This window comes from Hypanus sabinus, chromosome 5 (genome assembly GCF_030144855.1).
Source record: "Hypanus sabinus isolate sHypSab1 chromosome 5, sHypSab1.hap1, whole genome shotgun sequence".
Classification (NCBI taxonomy): Eukaryota; Metazoa; Chordata; class Chondrichthyes; order Myliobatiformes; family Dasyatidae; genus Hypanus; species Hypanus sabinus.
The window spans coordinates 6,527,278-6,549,083 of NC_082710.1; the positions used below are offsets into that span (position 1 = coordinate 6,527,278).

The 21,806-nt window shown below is 46.4% G+C and overlaps 1 protein-coding gene across 1 annotated transcript in view; it reads right to left on the reverse strand.

The window, feature by feature from the left end:
• adgrv1 (adhesion G protein-coupled receptor V1) overlaps positions 1-21,806 on the reverse strand; it is a 539,532-nt gene that overhangs the window by 393,372 nt on the left and 124,354 nt on the right. Inside the window, exons 21-24 of the mRNA XM_059969328.1 lie at positions 19,559-19,932; positions 17,400-17,570; positions 14,839-15,019; positions 6,843-7,042 (exon numbers count right to left, since the gene is read on the reverse strand). Coding sequence (XP_059825311.1) covers positions 6,843-7,042; positions 14,839-15,019; positions 17,400-17,570; positions 19,559-19,932 — 926 coding nt within the window. The remainder of the gene's footprint in view (positions 1-6,842; positions 7,043-14,838; positions 15,020-17,399; positions 17,571-19,558; positions 19,933-21,806) is intronic.

The following is a 21,806-nucleotide window of genomic DNA, read 5'->3' on the forward strand; positions in this document are numbered from 1 at the left end:
CGCTATCTGAGGTCATTCTTACCCTCGGCCATTAGGCTGCATAATGAGTCAACCTATAGCCAGGGAAGTGTTGACCCAGACTGTTAAGACTGTTTGAAGTAACTCATCCTTTATTCTTTTTTACTTTTCATCTAATAATTGTATGTTAGTATATCTGTGCATTTGTAATGCTACTGTGACACTGTAATTTCCTTTGGGATCAATGAATATCTATTATCCACTTGAAAGCATGGATTTGCCTTTAAAAAAAAGAAAATGCTAATACCGGTAATACTTAGGGCAACTACTGCTGGTAATCAAATGGGACTTTTTTTTTCATTTTATTGTCTGATGAATGAATCCATTCTTGCCTGACGGTCCAAGAATCAGCTCTATGTATACAGGTTCTGATGTCAGTTGGTGATGGCTAGGCTGCTGGCACCTGTCACTCAGCCAAATATTCGTAGCAAAAAGATGCTTATAAAAGGCCAACATGGAGAAAGGCCACTTGGCTGAGATGTCACCAGGTTCAGATCTCCAGGAAACTGTAGACTAGAAATGACTTAATATTTTGACAAAGCAGACAATTAAGAAAATTAGTGAAGCTCATTACCATCACACAATCGCAACACTTGCACATTCCTTGCCATGAGCCGTTTGCCACAATGGATAGAGTTTCCTCTTCCATTGAAGATCATGTAAAATGCAAGGTAAGAGCCACACTTCGGTGACGTTGTATCCTGTTGCAATGACATTGTCGAGGTAGCATGCATACAATGTTCAGGTTCAAGTTCAGATTGGCGTGTCTGGCCCCAGGTCGGTGGCGTTAGGACCCGGCTCGACGGTCACTCTTTACAGAAGGACTGAGTTCATGCAGCTGTTCTCCTCATACACAAGAGGAAGTGTTTCCAATATTCTGAGATTCATGTGGTTATTGGACAGTACTGTGGCGACCATTTCCTAGCACATCCGAACCGGCTCACAATTAGATAGCCTACGGGGGTTTGCGAGCACAGAGCTTTGGAGCCTCTGCGCCACGGGGGGCAGGTTGAGGGAGGCTTAAAAGTGAGGCTGAGGATTTCGAATAAAGTTTTTTCCTTTGACTGCAGTTACTGACTCCGTGTCGTAATTTTAGCGCTGCGTGTAGCACACCGCTACAATTGGTGACCCCGAAGGTCCAAACGATTTTTGGACCAGAAATGACCGACGCCGCCTCTGTTCATGCAGTTTCGTTGAAACTGCCGGGTTTCTGGACACAGCAACCGAACCTATGGTTCCAGCAAGCCGAAGCCCAATTCCACGTTCGCCAGATCACCTCAGAAGACACCCGCTACTACTTCGTGGTGAGCTCCCTCGATCAGGACACAGCGGCCCAGGTCGCGGAGTTCGTACAGTCGCCCCCGGCAGACGACAAGTACACGGAATTCAAAGCCCTGCTCCTCAGGACTTTCAGACTCCCACGGCGCGAGCGGGCTGCCCGTTTACTGCACCTGGATGGCCTGGGCGACAGACCTCCATCGGCTTTAATGAATGAGATGTTGTCTCTGGCCGACGGACACACACCCTGCCTCATGTTTGAGCATGCATTCCTGGAGCAGCTGCCCGAGGACATACGCCTGCTGCTGTCCGACGCGGATTTCAGTGACCCCCGGAAGGTGGCAGCCCGGGCAGACTTGCTGTGGAACGCCAAAAAGGTGAGCGGGGCGTCCATCGCAGAGATCTCCCAGCCACGCTCCCAGCAGCAAACCAGTCCAGGCCCGGCCGCAGAGCCTGCCAACCCCCGGCCCAATGAACACTGGTGCTTCTACCACCAGTGGTGGGGCGCAGAAGCCCGCCATTGTCGCCCGCCCTGCAAGTTCCCGGGAAACGCCAGGGCCAGCCGCTGCTGATGGCTACGGCGGCTGGCCATTGGGATAGCCTCCTGTATGTGTGGGACAGAAGGTCGGGACACCGGTTTTTGGTCGACACTGGTGCCGAGATCAGCGTTTTACCTCCGACGAGTTACGACACCCGCAGCAGGGCACCAGGGCCCCCCCTGAGGACCGTGAACGGCAGCACAGTAAGGACCTATGGCACCCATCAGGTGCAGCTACAGTTCGGCTCCAGCCAGTTCACGTGGGACTTTACACTGGCCGCCGTAGCTCAACCGCTTCTGGGTGCGGATTTTTTGCGGGCTCACAGCCTACTGGTCGACCTGCCCAGGAAGAGGCTGGTACACGCCGAGACCTTTCAGACGTTCTCCCTGGGTGCAGCCCAGTTGCCAGCCCCTCACCTCGGCTCCATCACGCTGTCCGACAACGACTTCACCAGGGTCCTGGCGGATTTCCCATCGGTTCTGGCACCGCAGTTCACAGCGGCCATGCCCCGACACGGCGTACAGCACCACATCCCGACCCAGGGACCACCCCTCCACGCCAGCGCTTGGCGGCTTCCCCCGGACAAGCTCCGACTGGCGAAGGAGGTGTTCCAGAGGATGGAGGAATTGGGGATCATCCGGCAGTCCGACAGCCCATGGGCCTCCCCCCTGCACATGGTGCCCAAAGCGACGGGAGGCTGGAGACCGTGCGGCGACTACCGCAGGCTGAACTAGGCTACCACACCGGACCGCTACCCTGTGCCACACATTCAGGACTTTGCAGCAAACCTGCACAGCGCACGGATCTTCTCCAAGGTAGACCTCGTCCAAGGGTACCATCAAATCCCGATGCATCCTGACGACGTCCCCAAAACGGCTCTCATCACCCCGTTTGGCCTTTTCGAGTTCCTCCGCATGCCGTTCGGCCTGAAGAATGCCGCACAGACATTCCAGCAGTTAATGGACGCGGTGGGACGGGACCTGGACTTCGCATTCATCTATTTGGACGACATCCCCATAGCCAGCAGCAGTCATCAGGAGCATCTGTCCCACCTCCGTCAACTCTGCGCCCGACTGAGTGAGTACGGTCTTACAATCAACCCCGCCAAATGCCAGTTCGGACTCGATACCATTGACTTCCTGGGCCACAGGATTACTAAAGACGGGGCAACCCCTCTGCCCACTAAGGTAGATGCGGTCCGCCACTTCCCTCGATCCACCACGATCAAAGGCCTTCAGGAATTCGTAGGTATGGTCAATTTCTACCACCGCTTCCTCCCTTCAGCTGCCCGGATCATGCGCCCCCTGTTCGCCCTGATGTCAGGTCCGAGCAAGGACATTACCTGGGACGAGGAGTCTGCCGCCGCTTTCGTTCAAACGAAGGAAGCTTTGGCAAACGCCGCAATGCTAGTACATCCCAGAATGGACGCCCCTACCGCCCTCACAGTGGACGCATCTAACACGGCAGTCGGTGGGGTGCTGGAGCAACTCATCGCAGGTCGCTGGCAACCCCTGGCGTTTTTCAGCAAACACCTGCGGCCACCCGAGCTCAAGTACAGTGCTTTCGACCGGGAACTGTTGGTGCTCTACCTGGCAATCCGGCATTTCAGGTACTTCCTAGAAGGTCGGCCCTTCACCGCGTTCACGGACCACAAACCGCTTACCTTTGCGTTTACGAAAGCTTCCAACCCCTGGTCGTCCCGCCAGCAATGCCACCTGTCCTACATCTCTGAATACACGATGGATGTCCGGCACGTCTCGGGTAAGGACAATGTCGTGGCAGATGCGCCCTCTCGCCCTACCGTTCATGCCCTTTCCCAAGGGGTAGACTTTGAGGCACTGGCAGAGGCACAGCAGGCAGATGAGGAGATTCCGAGTTACAGAACCGCAGTCTCCGGTTTGCAGCTCCAGGACCTCCCCGTAGGCCCAGGTGAGAGGACCCTACTCTGTGACGTCGCCACCAGCCAGCCCCGTCCAGTCGTCCCGACAGCCTGGCGGCGCCGTGTTTTCAACTCCATTCATAACTTGGCGCATCCCTCCATCCGGACGACTGTCCGGATGGTTTCCAGCAGGTTCGTTTGGCACGGACTCCGCAAACAGGTCAGTGAATGGGCCAAAACGTGCATGCACTGCCAGACGGCCAAGGTGCAGCGGCACACCAAAGCCCCACCGCAGCAATTCCATCCCGCCCACCGGCGTTTCGACCACATTCATGTGGATATCGTGGGCCCCCTGCCAGTGTCGCACGGAGCGCAGCACCTCCTGACTATCGTGGACCGGTTCACAAGATGGCCAGAGGCGGTCCCGCTCACCGACACCACCTCCGAATCTTGCGCCCGAGCCCTGATCACCACCTGGATATCTCGCTTTGGTGTACCGGCCCACATTACCTCCGACAGAGGCGCCTAGTTCACCTCCAGCCTGTGGTCAGCTATGGCCAGCCTTTTGGGGACTCAGCTGCACCACACAACTGCCTACCACCCACAGTTGAACGGGCTAGTGGAGCGTTTCCACCGTCACCTGAAGTCGGCCCTCATGGCCCGCCTGCGAGGAGCCAACTGGGCGGACGAGCTTCACTGGGTCCTACTCGGCATCCGCACAGCACCCAAGGACGACCTGCACGCCTCGTCGGCCGAGTGGGTATACGGCGCGCCCCTGGTCGTCCCCGGGAGTTCCTACCAGCCCCAAGGGGGCAAGAGGAAGAACCCGCAGCAGTCCTGGACAGACTACGCGAGAAGCTTGGTAACCTGGCCCCCATACCCACTTCACAGCACGGGCGGAACCCGACCTGCGTACCCAAAGACCTGCAGAACTGTAAGTTTGTGTTTGTACGAAGGGGCGGGCATCGGCCACCTCTGCAGCGGCCATACGAGGGGCCGTTTATGGTGCTCCGGAACAACGGGTCCACGTTCGTGCTGGACGTTGGGGGGAAAGAGGAGGTTTTCACGGTGGACCGCCTCAAACCGGCCCATGTGGACCTGGCGCAACCAACCGAGTTTCCGGCACCTCGGCGCAGAGGCCGACCTCCCAAGCAGGTTCTGGCCCAGACTGTGGACATTGGGGGGTGTATCGCCGGTTCTGGGGGGGGGGGTTATGTGGCGACCCATTTCCTGGCACATCCAAACCGGCTCACAATTAGATAGCCTACGGGGGTTTGCGAGCACAGAGCTTTGGAGCCTCTGCGCCACGGGGGGCAGGTTGAGGGAGGCTTAAAAGTGAGGCTGAGTATTTCGAATAAAGTTTTTTCCTTCGACTGCAGTTACCGACTCCGTGTCATAATTTTAGTGCTGCATGTAGCACACCGCTACAGTACTTTATATTGGTTTCCTGCAGTGTTTCAGTGTTCTCTATCTTGTGGTCGATTGGAGGGTGGGTGATCTGTTAATTTTTGTGTAAAAGAGGGTGAGCTGGGGTTTGATGATCCTATCACTGTTCTTTTTTACGAGTGAGGGGTTAGTGATTGTCATTATCGCTGTTTTTTGCTGTGGGGGAGGGGGTTTTTGGGGTCTGTTACTTTTGTTTCCTTTCTTTCTCATGCGGGGGTGGGGTTGATGACTTTTCTTTCATTAGCACCCGTGTTCTCTCTATTTAGTGGCTATCTGGAGTAGACAAATATCAGAGTTGTACTGTACATGCATGCTTCAACAAAGTTAACCTTTGAAGTTCTGTTTGTCATTCAACAGTACATATGTATACCACCCAATCAGAACAACATTCCTCAGGACCAAGGTGCACAACACAGTACATATAACTCACACACAACACATAAAATAATATTACCACAAATAATAAGGTGCATTTACGACACAAGTAAAAAGTAAGCAATATAATCCTACCGCTAAGTCATGCGTAATGAGTCCTGGGTGGTGACAGGCTGTTCAGTCGTCTGACGGCCTGGGGGAAGAAACTGTTACCCTGTCCTAACAGTTTTTATCCTAATGTTATGGTGTCTCCTTCCAGATGGTAAGGGGTCAGAGAGATTGTTGGACAGGTGGGATGGATCATTTTCAATGCTCAGGAGCTTTGCAGCTACAGCACAATGTGTATGGCTCTGGGAAATTTGTTAGTAACATGATTTGTCCAGCTAAGTAAAACTAGATAAGAAGGATCCCACCTTTAGAGCACACTTGGAATATTGTGTTCAGTTCTGGTCACCTCTTTATAGAAAGACTGTGGAAGCTGCAGAGAGGGTGCAGAGGAGATTTACCAGGACTCTGCTTAGATTAGAGAGAGTGCAGAAGAGATTTACCAGGGTACTGCCTGGATCAGAGAGGGTGCAGAAGAGATTTACTAGGACTCTGCTTAGGTTAGAGAGAGTGCAGAGGAGATTTACCAGGACTCTGCTAAGATTAGAGAGAGTGCAGAGGAGATTTACCAGGACTGCTTAGGTTAGAGAGAGTGCAGAGGAGATTTACCAGGACTGCTTAGGTTAGAGAGAGTGCAGAGGAGATTTACCAGGACTGCTTAGGTTAGAGAGAGTGTAGAGGAGATTTACAAGGATCTGCTTAGATTAGGGAGGGTGCAGAGGAGATTTACCAGGACTCTGCTTAGATTAGAGACATGTCTTATGAGGATAGGTTGAGCAAGCTAGGGTTTTTCTCTTTGGAGCGAAGGAGGATGGGAGATGACTTGATAAAGGTGTAGAAGATAATAAGAGACATAGATCAAGTGAGCAGCCGGAGACGTTTTCCCAGGATGGAGGCCTAATTTTAAGGTAATTGGAGGATAGTATGGGGAGAATGTCAAAGGTAAGTTTTTTTTAAAAACAGAGTGTTGAGTGTGTGGAACACGTTATCGATGCTGGTGGTAGAGGCAGATACATTAGGGACATTTAAAGAAACTTAGATAGACATATGGATGAACAAAAAATGGAAAGCTCTGAGGGAGGAAAGAGTTAGATTGATCTTAGAGTAGGTTAAAATGTCAGCTCAATATTTTCCGCTGAAGGGCCTGTAATGTCTGTACTGTTCTATGTTTCATGTTCCAAACAAAAAATATTATTGCTTACTTGGTAATCAGATGGGCTGGCAGCTGTCAGAGGAACAGTTTGATATCCCACAACAACATTACCCAGAAGCCCCTGTGCACGGACTACGAGCAGTCTGATTGAACCGATTTCCTCCTTCACAGTAATGCTTGGCACGGAAAGTGCGGGAGGGATGATTACATCTGTATCAGGTGGTGGCCCAGTAGAAAACTGCAGCAAACCTGAAAAAGATGACAGTGCATATGATGTTTCTGAAAGCTACAGGTTGTAGATGCAGTAATCTGGAGCAAAAGGACACTACTGGAGGAATTCAGAAGGTCAGGAAGCATCAGTGAAGGGAGAGGGATGGTTGGCATTTCTGGTATAGAACTGTGAGCTTTGGGCAGATTAAGGCTTAGTTATAACATTTAAACACCAAGGACCGTTCCCATCCAGGACGTGCCCACTTTTCGTTACTATCATCGCGAAGGAGCTACAGGAGCCTGAAGACCCAAACACCCATGCTCAGCATTTAAAGAACAGCTTCTTTCCCTCTGCTATTGGATTTCAGAATGGTCCATGAACCCATCAACACTACCTCATTATTCTTCTTTAGCACTACTTATTTATTTTACAGTAATTGTTTTGTATGTTGTACTGTACCGCCAACACAAAACAAATTTCATAACATACAGTATGCCAGCAGTAATAAACCTGATTCTGACTCTAAAGTTTAAATAAAAAATTTTATTTTACTTAGATATAGCACAGAATAGGTCATTCTGGTCCTTTGAGCCGCACTGCCCCACGACCCTGACCACTCCGATTTACCCCAACCTAAATCATGGGACAATTTTCAATGACCAATTAACCTACCCAGTACGTCTTTGGACTGAGAGAGGAAACCAGGGTACCCAGCAAAAAGCTACACATTCCACAGGGAGGATTGAACTTTGAATTCTGACCCCCTGAGCTGCAATAGTGTTGTGCTAACAGCTACACAACAGTGGAAACATACACTCAGTGGCTACTTTATTAGGTTCAGGAGGTACCTAATATACAATTCATATTGCAGGTTACAGTTTATTAGTTCCAGTAATTTACATTAGATGTGTTACCATTTTCTGGGAAGGGAAAGAAATTGACTGATATTAGAGATATCCCTCTCTCCCAGGATCCATTCTCCTCTCATAAAAAATTCCTTCGTCTCCAGCTCTTTGCCATTTCCACTTATCACCTCCCAGCCTCCCCCACCCACCTGGTCTCACCTATCACCTTCCAGCTTGTGCTCCTTTCTTGCCCCCCACCTTCTTATTCTGACATCCTTCTCCCTTCCTCTCCAGTCCTGATAAAGGCCTGAAATATCAGATGTTTATTCCTCTCCATAGATGCTGCCTGACCTGCTGAGTTCCTCCTGCATTTTGTCTGTGTTGCTTTGGGTTTCCAGCATCTGCAGAATCTGTTGTTTATGATAATGGTGATTTGCTTAAGACAAGTGGTGAAAACAACTAAGACAAAGAAGAATGTGAGATGAAGAATTTGATGTTTATGTGTCCTTCCTATGGAATGCGTGGCTTTCCTCTCAGTGCTCTGGTTTCCTCTCAGAAGCTACAAAACTTGGGCATCAATACTTCCCTTTGCAACTGTATCCTCAATTCCCTAACTGGAAGACTACAATCTTTGCGGATTGGTAATAATATCTCCATTTCACTGACACGCAATGAAGGATGCTTAACCCACTGCTCTACTCTCTCTACGGTGTTAAGGTGTTCGTCTAGTGAACTGTAGGTCACTAGTTCGAACCTTGGCTGAGGCTGCGTGTGTGTCGTTGAGCAAGGCACCTAACCACACATTGCTCTGCGACGACACCGGTGCCAAGCTGTATGGGTCCTGATGCCCTTCCCTTGGACAACATCGGTTGCATGGAGAGGGGACACTTGCAGCTTGGGCAACTGCCAGTCTTCCATAAAAAAAACCTTGCCCGGGCTTGCGCCCTGGAAACTCTCAAAGGTGCAAATCCATGGTATACCAAGACTAACAGAGGCCTACATTATTACACTACTGCTACTCTCTCTACACACATGAATGTGTGGCTAAGCATAGCTCAAGTGCCATCTCTAAATTTGCTGATGATACAACCATTAATGGCAGAATCTCAAATAGCAGCAAGAGGGTGTACAAGGGAAAGGTATACCAGCTTGTTGAATGCTGTCACAGCAACAACCTTGCACTCAACATTAGTAAGACCAAAGAGCTGACTGCAGACTTCAGGAAGGATAAGACAAATGAGCACATGCCAATCCTCGGAGAGGGATCAGAGAGGAGAAGGTGAGCGATTTCACGCTCCTGGGTGTCGAGATCTCTGAGGATCTAACCAGGTCCCAACATATCAATGCAGCTATAAAGAAGGCAAAACAACGGCTATACTTCATTAGGAGTTTGAGGAGATTTGGTTTGTCAGCTAAAATGCTTGAAACATTCTACAGATGTACCATGGAAAGCGTTCTGACTGGCTCCACCACTGTTGGTATTTGGGTGGGGGAGGGGCGGTGGATTAAAGTGAGTTCCAGAAAGTTGTAAAATTAGTCAGCTCCATCATGAGTACCAGCTTCCATAGGTGGTGCCTCAGGAAGGCAGTATCAACCATTTAGGGCCCCCACCGCACAGGACATGCCCTCTTCTCATTGTTACCATCAGAATAGAGGTACAGGAGCCTGAAAGCACACAATCAGTGATTCAGTAACAGCTTCTTCCCCTCTGCCATCCGATTTCTGAATGGACATTGAACTCGTGAATACTACCTCACTACTTTATTTCTGTTTTTTCACTACTTATTTTAACTATTTAATATACTTTGTTACGAATTCCCGTAACTGGATCACTTACCAGCAAAGATAGAGAGGTCCGTTGAAGTCTGATGGTACTATTTTTAAAACTATTTATTGATAAAGGGCAAAAAAATAATATTAATGCAAACATATAGATAATATACGTCGTCAATACTAAATCTAAGCGCGGGTATAATAATAACCAAGAAGAAATAGCTCTATCATTGTATAGGGGTTAATGTATTGTCCGATGGAAAGATAACAGTCACTATCAGTTCGTTCAAGCTGCAGTGTTGTTGGGTTTAAAAGTGATGCGGTTTAAACTTGCCCCAAGTCTTTTAAGACGCCGATCCGTTGAGTCAGGGGAGCGGGCTTCCCCGTTGTTAGCTAAAAGCTGTTTTCCCATGGTTCCAGCCACCGATTCCAGCCACGGAATCGAACGCACGCGGCCTCCTTCAGATGACTTCCTGCTGTTATGTGGCCGCTTAACGTTTCTTCTGGTGCGTCTGAAGGGGCTGTTCCCCAGACCCTCTTTTATACTTCCTCACGGGGTCTCAGATGTCAATCAGGTTGGGATGATGCAATCCCTCAACCAGCCCACTCTGGTCATCCCCTGAGGGGCTTCAACGAATAGTACAGTACTCAATACACAATTCCGTCTCCAAGAGACAATGGCCATGTCCCGTAGCTTTACATCGCCGGGGAAACGAGCCAGCCTGCACGTCTCTTTTCCCCTTTCCTGGGCCCCTTTACCCAACCCAACAGTGATCTTGCGATTCTCACAAAGGAGGGGGCTACAGACGTAACAACATATATATACTTACTGTAATTCAGTTTTTTTCTATATTTATTATGTATAGCATTGTACTGCTGCCACAAAGTTAACAAGTTTCGCTACATAATCCGGTGATATTAAACCTAATTCTGATTCTGACAATCCAAAGACATAGCAGTTATTGTAAATTGTCCTGTGATAGGCTAGGGTTAAATTGGTAGGTTGCTGTGGCATGGTTTGAAGGGCCAGAAGGGCCTTTGCATGCTGTATCTCTGGTTCAAAAGCCTGTTGGTTAAGGGGTAATAATTGTTCCTGGACCAGTGCATATGAGTCCTGAGGCTCCTGTTACTTCTTCCTGATGGCAGCAGTGAGTGTGGCCTGGTTGGTGGGGGTCCTTGATGATGGATGCTGCTTTCCTGTGAGATTACTCATAACATGCATAAACTTAACCTTCAAGAAATGTTCATAGCCTAAATAGGCTGTGGCTGCAAACCCTATTGCCCAGTAACTAAGAGTACCCCAGCAGCTATCAATTGCCTCTCAAATGCCTGATTGAACGCATAGGATGAGCATAAATAGGGTGGTCATATTTTGGGCAGGAACTGCATTGAGAGTCAGTATCATAATTTAATCAAAGCTGTTCTATAGCAACTACTTTGACATGTACATTCAGTCCCACTTTATTAGGTACGTCCTTTTGCTGTTCCAGCCTGTCCACATCAAGGTTCATCATGTTGTGCATTCGGAGATGTTCTTCTGCACACCACTGTTGTAACGCGTGGTTACTTGAGTTACTGTCGACTCCCTGTCAACTTGAACCAGTCGCCATTCTCCTCTGACCTCCCTTATTAACAGGGCAGCTTCACCCACAGAACTGCAATTTACTGAACATCTTGTTTTATGCACTTCTCTCTGTAAACTCCAGAGACTGTTGTGTGTGAAAATCTCAGACATACTGGCATTAGAAAGGGTCCAGAGGAGTTCCATGAGAATTATTCCAGGAATGAAAGGTTTAATGTATAAAGAACATTTGATGGCACACTGAAGTTTAGAAGAATGAGGGGGAACCACAATGAAACCTATGGAGTATTAAAAGGATGAGATTGAGTGGATATGGAGAGGATGTCTCCTATAGTAGTTGAGTCTAGGACCAGGGGGCACCGGTTCAGAATAGAGGGATGTCCATTTAGACTGAGATGAAGAGGGATGTCTTTGGACAGAGAGAGTTGAATTTGTGGAATTCATTGCCACAGATGGCTGTGGAGGCAAAGTTTTTTGGTATATTTAATCAAAAGTTGCTAAGTTCTTCATTAACAACACACACAAAATGTAGGAGGAACTCAACATCTATGGAAAAGAGCAAACAGTTGACGTTTTGGGCCAAGACCTTACAACAGAACTGGAAAAAAGGATGAGAAATTAAAGCCAAGAAGGTAGGGGGAGGAGAGGAAGAAGTACAAGGTAGAAGATGATAAGTGAAATGGGGAGAGGGGTAGGGGTGGAATAAAGAGCTGAAAAGCTGATAGGTGAAAGAGATAAAGAGCTGGGGAAGGGAGAATCCTCACCGGATCTACTCTCAGGATGAGGTTTTTCATTCCAGAACTAATGAGACGTTGTCGCTCTTCAAAGAAAAGGACTTTCTTTCCTCCACCATCAACAAGAATACTGCCTTCACTTACATCTCTTCCATTTCATGCACGTCTGCCCTCACCCAATCATCCTGCCACCCCACCAGAGATACGGATCCTCTTGTCCTCACCTACCACCTCAGTAGCCTCCCCGTTCAGCACATAATTCTCCATAACTTGTGCCATCTCCAAAGGGATCCCACCACCAAGCAGATCTTTCCCTCCCCTCCCTCACCAGCACCCCCCCCCCACTTTCCACTTTTGGTGGGGATCGCTCCCTATGCAAATATCTTGTTCATTCGTCCCTCCCCATTGATCCCTCCTGGCACTTGTCCTTGCAAGCAGGACAAGTGCTTCACCTGCCCCTACACTACCATCCAGGGCCCTAAACACTCCTTCCAGGTGAGGGGACACTTCACCTGTGAGCCTGTTGGGGTCATCTACTGTATCCCGTGCTCCCAATGTGGCCTTCTGTATATCGGTGAGACCCGGTGTAGATTAGGATCTCCCAGTGGTCACCCATTTTAATTCTTCTTCCCATTCCTATTCCGATATATTCTCAGTCCATGGCCTCCTCTACTGTCGCAATAGGCCACACTCAGTTTGGAGGAACAACACCTAATATTCCATCTGGGCAGCCTCCAGTCTGATGGCAAGAACACTGATTACCAGAACTTCCAATAATTAACCCACCCCCTTCACCATTCCACTTCAAGGACGAGGACAAGATTTCAGGGCACTTGGAGACTAATGATAAAATAAGTCAAAGTCAGCAAGGTTTCGGTGAAAGAAAATCTTGCCTAACTAATCTGTTAAAATACTTCAAGGAATTAACAAGCATGGTGGATAAAGGAGAGGCAGTGGTTGTCATTTACTTAAGTTTTCAGAAGGCACTTGATAAGGTACCTCACATGACGCTGCTTAACAAGATAATATCCCATGGTGTTACAGGAAGTATACCGGCACGGATAGAGGAATGGCTGACAGGCAGGAGGCAGCGAGTGGCAATAAAGGGGGCCTTTTTCGGTTGGCTGCCAGTGACTAGTGGTGTTCCTCAGGTGTCAGCATTGGGATCACTACTTTTCACATTGTTTGTAAGTGATTTAGATAGTGAAATTAATGGCTTTGTGGCAAAGTTTGTGGATGATACAAAGATAGGTGGAGGGATAGGTAGTGCTGAGGAGGCAATGTGATTGCAGCAGGAATTACTGGAAGAATGGGCAAAAAAGTGGCAGATGGAATATAATGTTGGAAAATGTATAATAGTGCATTTTGGTAAAAGGAACAATAGTGCAGACTATTGCCTAAATGGGGAGAAGGTTCAACCATCAGAGGTGCTGAGGGACTTGGGCGTCCTCGTGCAAGGTTCCCAGAAGATTAATTTACAGGTTGCATGGTAAGGAAGGCAAATGCAATGTTGGCATTTATTTCAAGGGGAATAGAATACAAAAGCAAGAAAAGAATATAATGCTGAAGCTTTATAAGACACTAGTCCGGCTGCACTTGGAGTATTGTCAACAGTTTTGGGTCCATATCTCAGAAAGGATGTACTGTCATTGGAGAGAGTCCAGAGGAGGTCCACGAGGATAATTTTGGGAATGAAGAGGTTAACATATGAGACATGTTTGACCACCTTGGCCCTGTACTCAGTGGAATTTAGAAGAATGCATGGGGAAACCACTGAAATCTACGAAACGTTGAAAGGAGAGGATGTTTCCTCTGGTGGGGCTATCCAGAACGAGAGGGCACAGCCTCAAAATTGAGGGATGACCTTTTAGAACAGAGGAAAGGAGGAATTATTTTAGCCAAAGAGTGGTGAATCTGTGGAATGTTCTGCCACAGACTGTGGTGGAGGCCAAGTCCATGGGTATATTCAAGACAGAAGTTGATAGGTTCCTGATTGGTCAGGGCAACAAGGGATATGGTGAGAGGGCAGGTGAACAGGATTGAATGGGATCCAGAATCAGCCATTGTGAAATGGTGGAGCGACTCAATGGGCTGAATGGCCTAACTCTGCTTCAATCTCATGTGATCTTATGGTCTTCCTGTTTCCCTCTCTCACCTCATCTCCTTACCTGCCCATCACCTCCCTCTGGTGCTCCTCCCTCTTCCCATTCTTCCATGGTCTTCCACCCTCTCCTATCAGATTGCCTCTTCTTCAGCCCTTTATCTCTTTCACCTATCAGCTTCCCAGCTCTTTACTTCACCCCTCCCCCTCTCCAGGTTTGACCTATCACCTGTCACCTTGTACTTCCTCCCCCGACTTTCTTGCTCTAACCTCTCATCTCTTTTTCCAGTCCTGATGAAGGGCCTCAGCTCGAAACATCAACTGTTTTCTCTAATCCATAGATGGCCTGCTGAGTTCCTCCAGCATTTTTGTGTGTTGCTTGGATTTCTAGCAACTGCAGATTTTCTCTTGATTAGTGGGGGTATCAATGGTGATGGGGAGAAGGCAAGAGAATGGAGTTGGGAGGGATAATAAATCAGCCATGATGGAACAATGGAACAGACTCAATGGGCTGAATGACCTAATTCTACTTCTATGTCTTATGCTCTTATGAGATCAGCAGTTTCTGAGATACTCAAACCACCCCTTCTGCCACCAACAATCATTCCACGGTCAAAGTCATTTAGATCATTTTCCTCACCATTCTGATGTTTGAGCACCTCTTGACCATGTCTGCATGCTTTTATGCACTGAATTGCCATCATGTGATTGGCTGATTAGATATTTGTATTAATGAGGAGTACAGGTGTACCAAATAAAGTGGCCACTGAGTGTATAATGAACAGTTTAACATCATTACCATACGGATGATCACTGGCTTTTATTACGACTTGTGTGCTTGCTTTCTCCTGGTCAATACTGGCCCCACTGGTTGGAGTTGAGCCGACTTTTCCATCTCCAGATATCGCGGAAACCAGGGAAATTCTGAAGTGCTCAGCAGTCTCAGGTAAATTATCGTCTAGAACATGCACATTCAAAACCTTCAAGAGAACAGAATCACCACAATCAATAATCAATGATCAGAAATAATGTGGTTATAACTGGTCAACTACTTTTGAACATCAGCCGTTGACTACTTCTAGAAATGGTAATATTTCTTTATTTTATTTATATTTGGAGATAACCTACAGAACAGTCCCTTCCAGCCCAACAAACCACACCATATACCAACCCCCCCCGATTTAACCCTGGCCTAATCACAGGACAATTTACAATGACCTATTGGCCTAGTAACTGGTACACCTCTGGACTGTGGAAAGAAACCAGAGCACCTGGAGGAAACCCATGCATATCATAGGGAGGACGTGACATCATCTCCTTACTGATGGCGCTAAAATTGAACTCTGAACTCCAACCCCTCAGGTTAACAGCACACACTAACCACTACACTACCATGGTGCCCTTACTAGACACAAGAGGTTCTGCAGACGCTGGAAATCTTCCGCAACGCCCAAAGTTCTGGAGTAACTGAGCAGGATCAAATAGTAAAAAATCATGAACTATGTTATGATTTAAACAGTGAAATGATGAAATGAATAAAGTAATTTATATTGCATAGGATAAATCGAGCTGCTCTTGTATTCCTGATAGGAGCTGATCTACAGATCCTGTGAATTTCCATAATCGTCCATAGGTTCTGAACATGGACCATTCAAATAAAAACAATCTCATCTAGAGACTGGCAAGTCAAATCAAGTCCAGTTTAATATCATTCAACTGTATATATGTATACCACTAATCGAAACAACATTCCTCTAGAACAAGGTGCACAACACAGTATGTATAACTCACACTAATAACACAATGTAATATCACCACAAATAAATTAACAAATAATAAAATATATTCTAGAAGATCGACATTCAGCATAAGATGCATTTGTGACACAAGTTAACAAGCTGCTGCTGCTTCATATGTGATTAGACCTGGTGGTGGTAGGGAGTTCCATTGTCTCATGACAAAGGGGAAGAAGCTGTTTCTCATCCTTTCGGTCCTTATCCTAATGCTGTGTTACCTCCTGCCTGATGGCAGGAGATCAATAAGATTGTTGGAGGGATGGGAAGGACTCTGCATACACACTGCTCCCAATAAATATCTGTAATGGGTGGAAGAGAGACCCAATGATCCTCACAACGTTTTGCAGGGACTTGCGGTCAGTTACCTTACAATTCCCATACCAGACAGTTATGCAGCTGGTCAGGACACTCTCAATAGTGCTCCTGTAAAAACTGGTTAAAATGGGAAAGGGGAGGAGCCTCCCTCATCTCAGTCTCCCCAGGAAATGGGGCCGCTGCTGTGTTTTCTGAACCAAAGTGGTGTTGAGAGACTAGATGAGATTGTCCATTATGGGCACTTGCAGAAACTTGGTGCTCCTAAGTCTCTCCACGGAGGACCTGTGTGTGTGTGCAGTGAGTAATGGTCAGCCTGCACCTACCTACAGTCAACAACCACCCCTTCGATTGAATCCATGTTGAGATGCAAGTTGTTGTGCTCACGCCATTCCACCATCCGCTCTACCTCCTCTCTGTAAGCCGATTTGTCGTCGTTGATGAAGCTAACTACTGTTGTCTTCGGCAAACTTGATGATTCGGTTTTGAACTGGATCTAGCAATGCTGTCATGCATCAGCAGTGTGAACAGCAGTGGGCTGAGCTTGCAGCCCTGGAGAGTGCCAGAGCTCAGCTTAACGGTGTTAGAGATGTTTCTGCCAACTTGGACTGACTGTGGCCTTTCTGTCAAGTCGTCCAGGATTCAGTCGCAGAGAAAGTGTTGAAATCCATCAGTTTACCCGTCAGTTCGTAAGGGACAAACACTGAGCTAAAGTCAACAAACAACATCCTGGAGTTTGAGGCACATTTTCCAAGTGGGGCAGGACAGAGTGGAGTGCAAGTCTATGGCATAATCAGTGGACCGACTTGAGCAATAAGCAAATTGGAAAGGGTACAATGTAGCAGGAAGATTGGGATTTAATCTGATCCATAAACCACTGCACAAAGCACTACATTATTGTTGAGGTCAGTGCCACTGGACTGACAGATACTGTCACCCTTCTGGGCACCAGGATGATGGTGGCTGCCTTGAAGCCTGAGACAGTGGACTTCCCCAGATAGATGTCTGTTAGAAACTCAGTTAACTGTGCAGCAGGAAGCAGAGTTGCCGTTCTACCAACCTCATGTGCCACCAGACAAATGCCCTGGCATTACTGTGGTCACTGAAAAAATCACCAACAACAGACATGCATTTTAAAGTAGTAATTCAATATAATACAACATTAAAAACTAAAGCTCACACCATCTGCTGGTGGTCAGAACTGTTTACACCCCTGCATTCAACTTTATTCCGTGGTTAGATTTCTACTTACCTCAGAGTTTTGCTGGGGAGCAAAAGTGATGGTACCAGTGGAGTTGACAAAATCATTCACATCACTGCTGTCAAATTCAATCTGTGTGATATTGTAATTCACAAAGACAAAGTCCAAGGCTCCTCTTGTTCTTTCTACAACACATGAAATTGTGGATCCCTCAGCAGCCATCTGCAAGAAAATAAACAAAAGATTTGCTGGTAAACTGCACAAAGTCATGCTGGTTGCTCACTGTGGAAACAGCTGCAATTTCTATTCAAGAAGAAATAAATACAGGATAATTAGAAAAATAAGAAGTAGACATTTAGCCCTAAAGGTCAAACCTGTGACTGAAGAGTCCAAGAGTCTAGACCTGAAAGTCAAACCATGATAGGTGAATCCAAGGGCCAAGGCTGAAGTTGAAGATTACGCCAATTTAAGTGCTGAGCCAGATTAAAAAGATTAAAGCGTCAAGGCCAAGGGCGAAGTTCAAATTGGTGTTCAGCTGACTACTCTGAGGCTTTACTCACTTCGGTACTGAACTGACTCTGCAACTGAGGCCTGCAGCCATCGTCACTCGCCTCAGCATTGAACTAGTTCCATGGCAGTGGCCTGTAGCCGTTGGTGTCCTAGACCTGCTCCTTCATGGAACTGGCTCCATGACGGTGGACTCATTCTCAGTGACCCTATGGGTCACGTTCCCCTTTACACTTCTGTACAGGAAATGACGTTGAACAATCTTAAATACAGCAGGTGTTGCTGGAACTTCACCTTCAGATTCTGATTTATTTATCACATGTGTGTCAAAGCATACAGTGAAATCTGTCATTTGTGTTAAATACCATCACACCCAAGGATGTTCTGGGGGCCAGCCTGCAAACGTTGCCACACATTCAGGCATCAACATAGCTTGGTCAGGAGAACAGCACAAACATCAATAATAACGACAGACCCTTTCCCCTTTCCCCTCCCTCCCACTCAAATGGGTATGAATACAAATAATTATATCCATGGGAAAAAGATCTTCACAGAGAAACATGAGGAGAGTATGATTGGGAGTGACTACATATCTAAAAACAGACTGGGAGAAATTGTTGTTGGACATTGAAAAGCAATGTGACGGAGTATTGTAGTACTGAAGCTTATGGGAAATAAAAGGTAAATACAGTGGATTCTGGTAAATTGGACTATAGGTTAATCAGGGCAGCCACTTATTTGTCTCTTCAAGACAAAAACTAATAGAGTAAATAGCCAGAATTCCCTTCATTTATTTGGGACACTACGCCACTTAATTGGGGCAGAAGACTGATGCCAAACAGTTCCTAACTAGCATTAATTGCTTGCACTCATGTGGCTGTTAGACACAACACTACATTTTGAGTGAAGTTTTTAAATAGTGTCAGTTGCATGTGTTTGTGTTCAAAACACAATGATTTTTTTTTCACTGATAGTTGTTGAGAAATAAGCAGTAAGGCAATTCAGAACTTCAGGTTCAAGCACTCAGGCTTGGAGATGCCAGAAATGGCCAGGAGAGAAAATTAAATGATTTCACTAAAAAAGTTAGAAACTACAAGAAGTTTGAAGATATCAACAATAACCTTGAATGTTATAATGAAAAGGAAGATTTGGAGGATGAAATCATCAATTGAATTGTATTACTGCACTAGGTGTACTGTATGTACTGATTTTGTTCATTTACAATCAGAAGAACACGACATGGATAAATTTCTCTGTCGATAACTATTCAGAACTAATACAGTTTTGTGAGTACTGCAGTAGTATTAGTAGTGTTCTAGTTTGTTCTGTATTTCATTTAAATACATAATTTGTTATTTAATTAAATGGCTCTTTGTAATTTTTATACCTTCTTAACTATTTCCATGAAACTTTGGCTAATTGGGGCAGCTGCTAAATAGGGCCAAAATGTACTGCTCCCAAGGTGTCCCAATTAACCGGAATCCACAAGTTTTAAGACTGAATAGTGAGGGAAGAGTAGGAAGGGACTTGGACTGCCAAGGAAGATAAAACTGACAGGCGTAAAGGCCAAAATACTGTCTTTTCTATGCTACAGAGCTTCAAGTATTTACAGTAGTTCCAAATTTAAAGAGCCCAAGTTTCATGAATTTAGACTAGAAACTTGCCTGTGAACCTCAAATCGAGTGTTAGAATATACATTTCACCTGTGGAATGCAGGTCCCAGTGAAACCAAACAGTCCATTGGCATTGTCACTTTTCTGTATTCGCAGTGTAGCTGTGGCATTGTGCTGTGAAATCCTGGCCCCACCATACACACTTGTCAGTTTCAAGGCAAATGATTCTTCCCCTTCCTCCTCAGCATCGTCTCTTGCAGCAACGATAAACGACTTCTTTTTCTCTCCTCCTCTGTATTCCAGGTACCCGGAGATCGGGTGGAGGTCAGCCTTCGCTGGAGTAGCATGAATTTCATGGATTTCATCTCGGTTCAGCTTGCGGACATAAATTCTCACATCTTGCATTAGCCCCGTGAACCTGTTCTGCCCGTCTGTATTTGCCCCAACAGTTAGAAAACCAGGCCCTGGAGGGAGAACATAGAGCACAGAATGTAGAACGGTACAGCACAGTTAATGAGAATACAGGAGAAGCTGTGCTTGGAGCTATTGGACCATAAGGCCATCAGACATAGCAGCAGAACTGGGCCATTCAGCCCATCAATTCTGCTCCACCATTCCATTTTGCTGATATTTTATCTCTGTCAATCCCATTTTCCCACCTTCTCCCTGCAACCTTTGACACCCTGGCTAAGCAGGAACTTATTATACAGGAAACAATTACCATTGAGGTTTCCAATGACCATTGTGGCTCCTTTGGTAAAGTGAGAACTTTAAAAATTAAATGATTCCAAAAATGCGTGATTTGCGCTTTTCCCCACATTCTTTAACAACCCAAGACTGCATTGAGTGGTAATGTTGTTAGAACCTACACAATATAAGCCCACGATCCTTTAGTCTACTTCAAGATCAATCTAACCCTACCCTCCTGCAGAGTGCTCCATTTTACTTTTATCCATATGCCCATACAAGAAATTCTTAAATGTCCCTAATCTATCTGCCTCTGCCTTCAAACACCCACAAACCTCCTGTGTAAAAAAACTTACCTCTGACATCCCCCCCCCATACCCCCCATACTTTCTTCCAATCACCATAAAATTATGACCCCTTGTGTTAGCCATTTCCGCACTGGAATAAAGTCTCTGGCTGTTCACTCTAGCTATGCCTCTTATCATCTTGTACACCTCTATCAAGTCAACTCTCATCCTCTTTCACTTCAAAGAGAAAAGCCCCAGCTCACTCAGTCTATTCCCATAATACATGCTCTCCAATCCAGGCAGCTTCCTGGTAAATCTCCTCCACACCCTCTCTAAAGTTTTTACATCCTTCCTATAATGAGAGGAACAGAACTGAACACAATACTTGGTGTGGTCTAACCCTTCATTCCTGCATAGCCCCTCATTTTTCTGTCATTCATATGCCTATCAATTAAATGTGCCTAATGTATCTGCCTCTGTCATCAACCCTGGCAGTGCGTAACACACACACTTACCATTCTGTGTAAAAACAATCTGACACCCCCCCCCCCCCAAAACATTCCTCCAATCACCTTAAGATTATTCCTTCCTGAATTTGCTACTTTCTGGTTAAAAGGTGGTGGCTGTCAATTCTATCAAAGCCTCTTATCATCTTGTACATCTCTAACAAATCACCTCTCAGCTCCTTTTGCTCTTTCACTCAGCCTATCCTCATAAGACATGCTCTTTAATCCAGGCAACATCCTGGTAAATCTCTGCACCCTTTCTAAAGCGTCCACATCCTTCCTATAACGAGACAATCAGAAATGAACACAAAATGCATAATAAATTGAAATGCACAACATTATTTAGAAAATGTTATTTTTTAAAATTCTGTATTACAGATTTTGCGCAGATACGCCTTTCCGGACCTGTGAGCTGTGCCACCCAGCAACCCCCGATTTAACCCTAACCTAATCACAGGACAATTTACAATGACCAGTTCATCTACCCGGTACATCCTGGGAGTGTGGGAGGAAACCAGAGCACCCTGTTTTCCTGGAATGCGTCTGAAACACACACATTCCATGGGGAGTCTCCTTACAGAAGATGCTGGATTGAACTCCAAACTCCAACTCACCAAGCTGTAATAGCATTGTGCTAACTGCTGTGCTACTTGTGGCATTTTAAGATAAAACTGCTTTTTTTTAAACATACTATTGTAATTTTCATCCAAAATATAATTCCCTTTTATGGTATTGGTACATAAATCTAATCTATGAAACACAATGTTAAGCATGCAAGACGAATAGACAAACTATGAATTAAATGACATGCCATAACATAAACTTAGCAATGGTTCGGTAAGCTACTGTGCAAGTTGC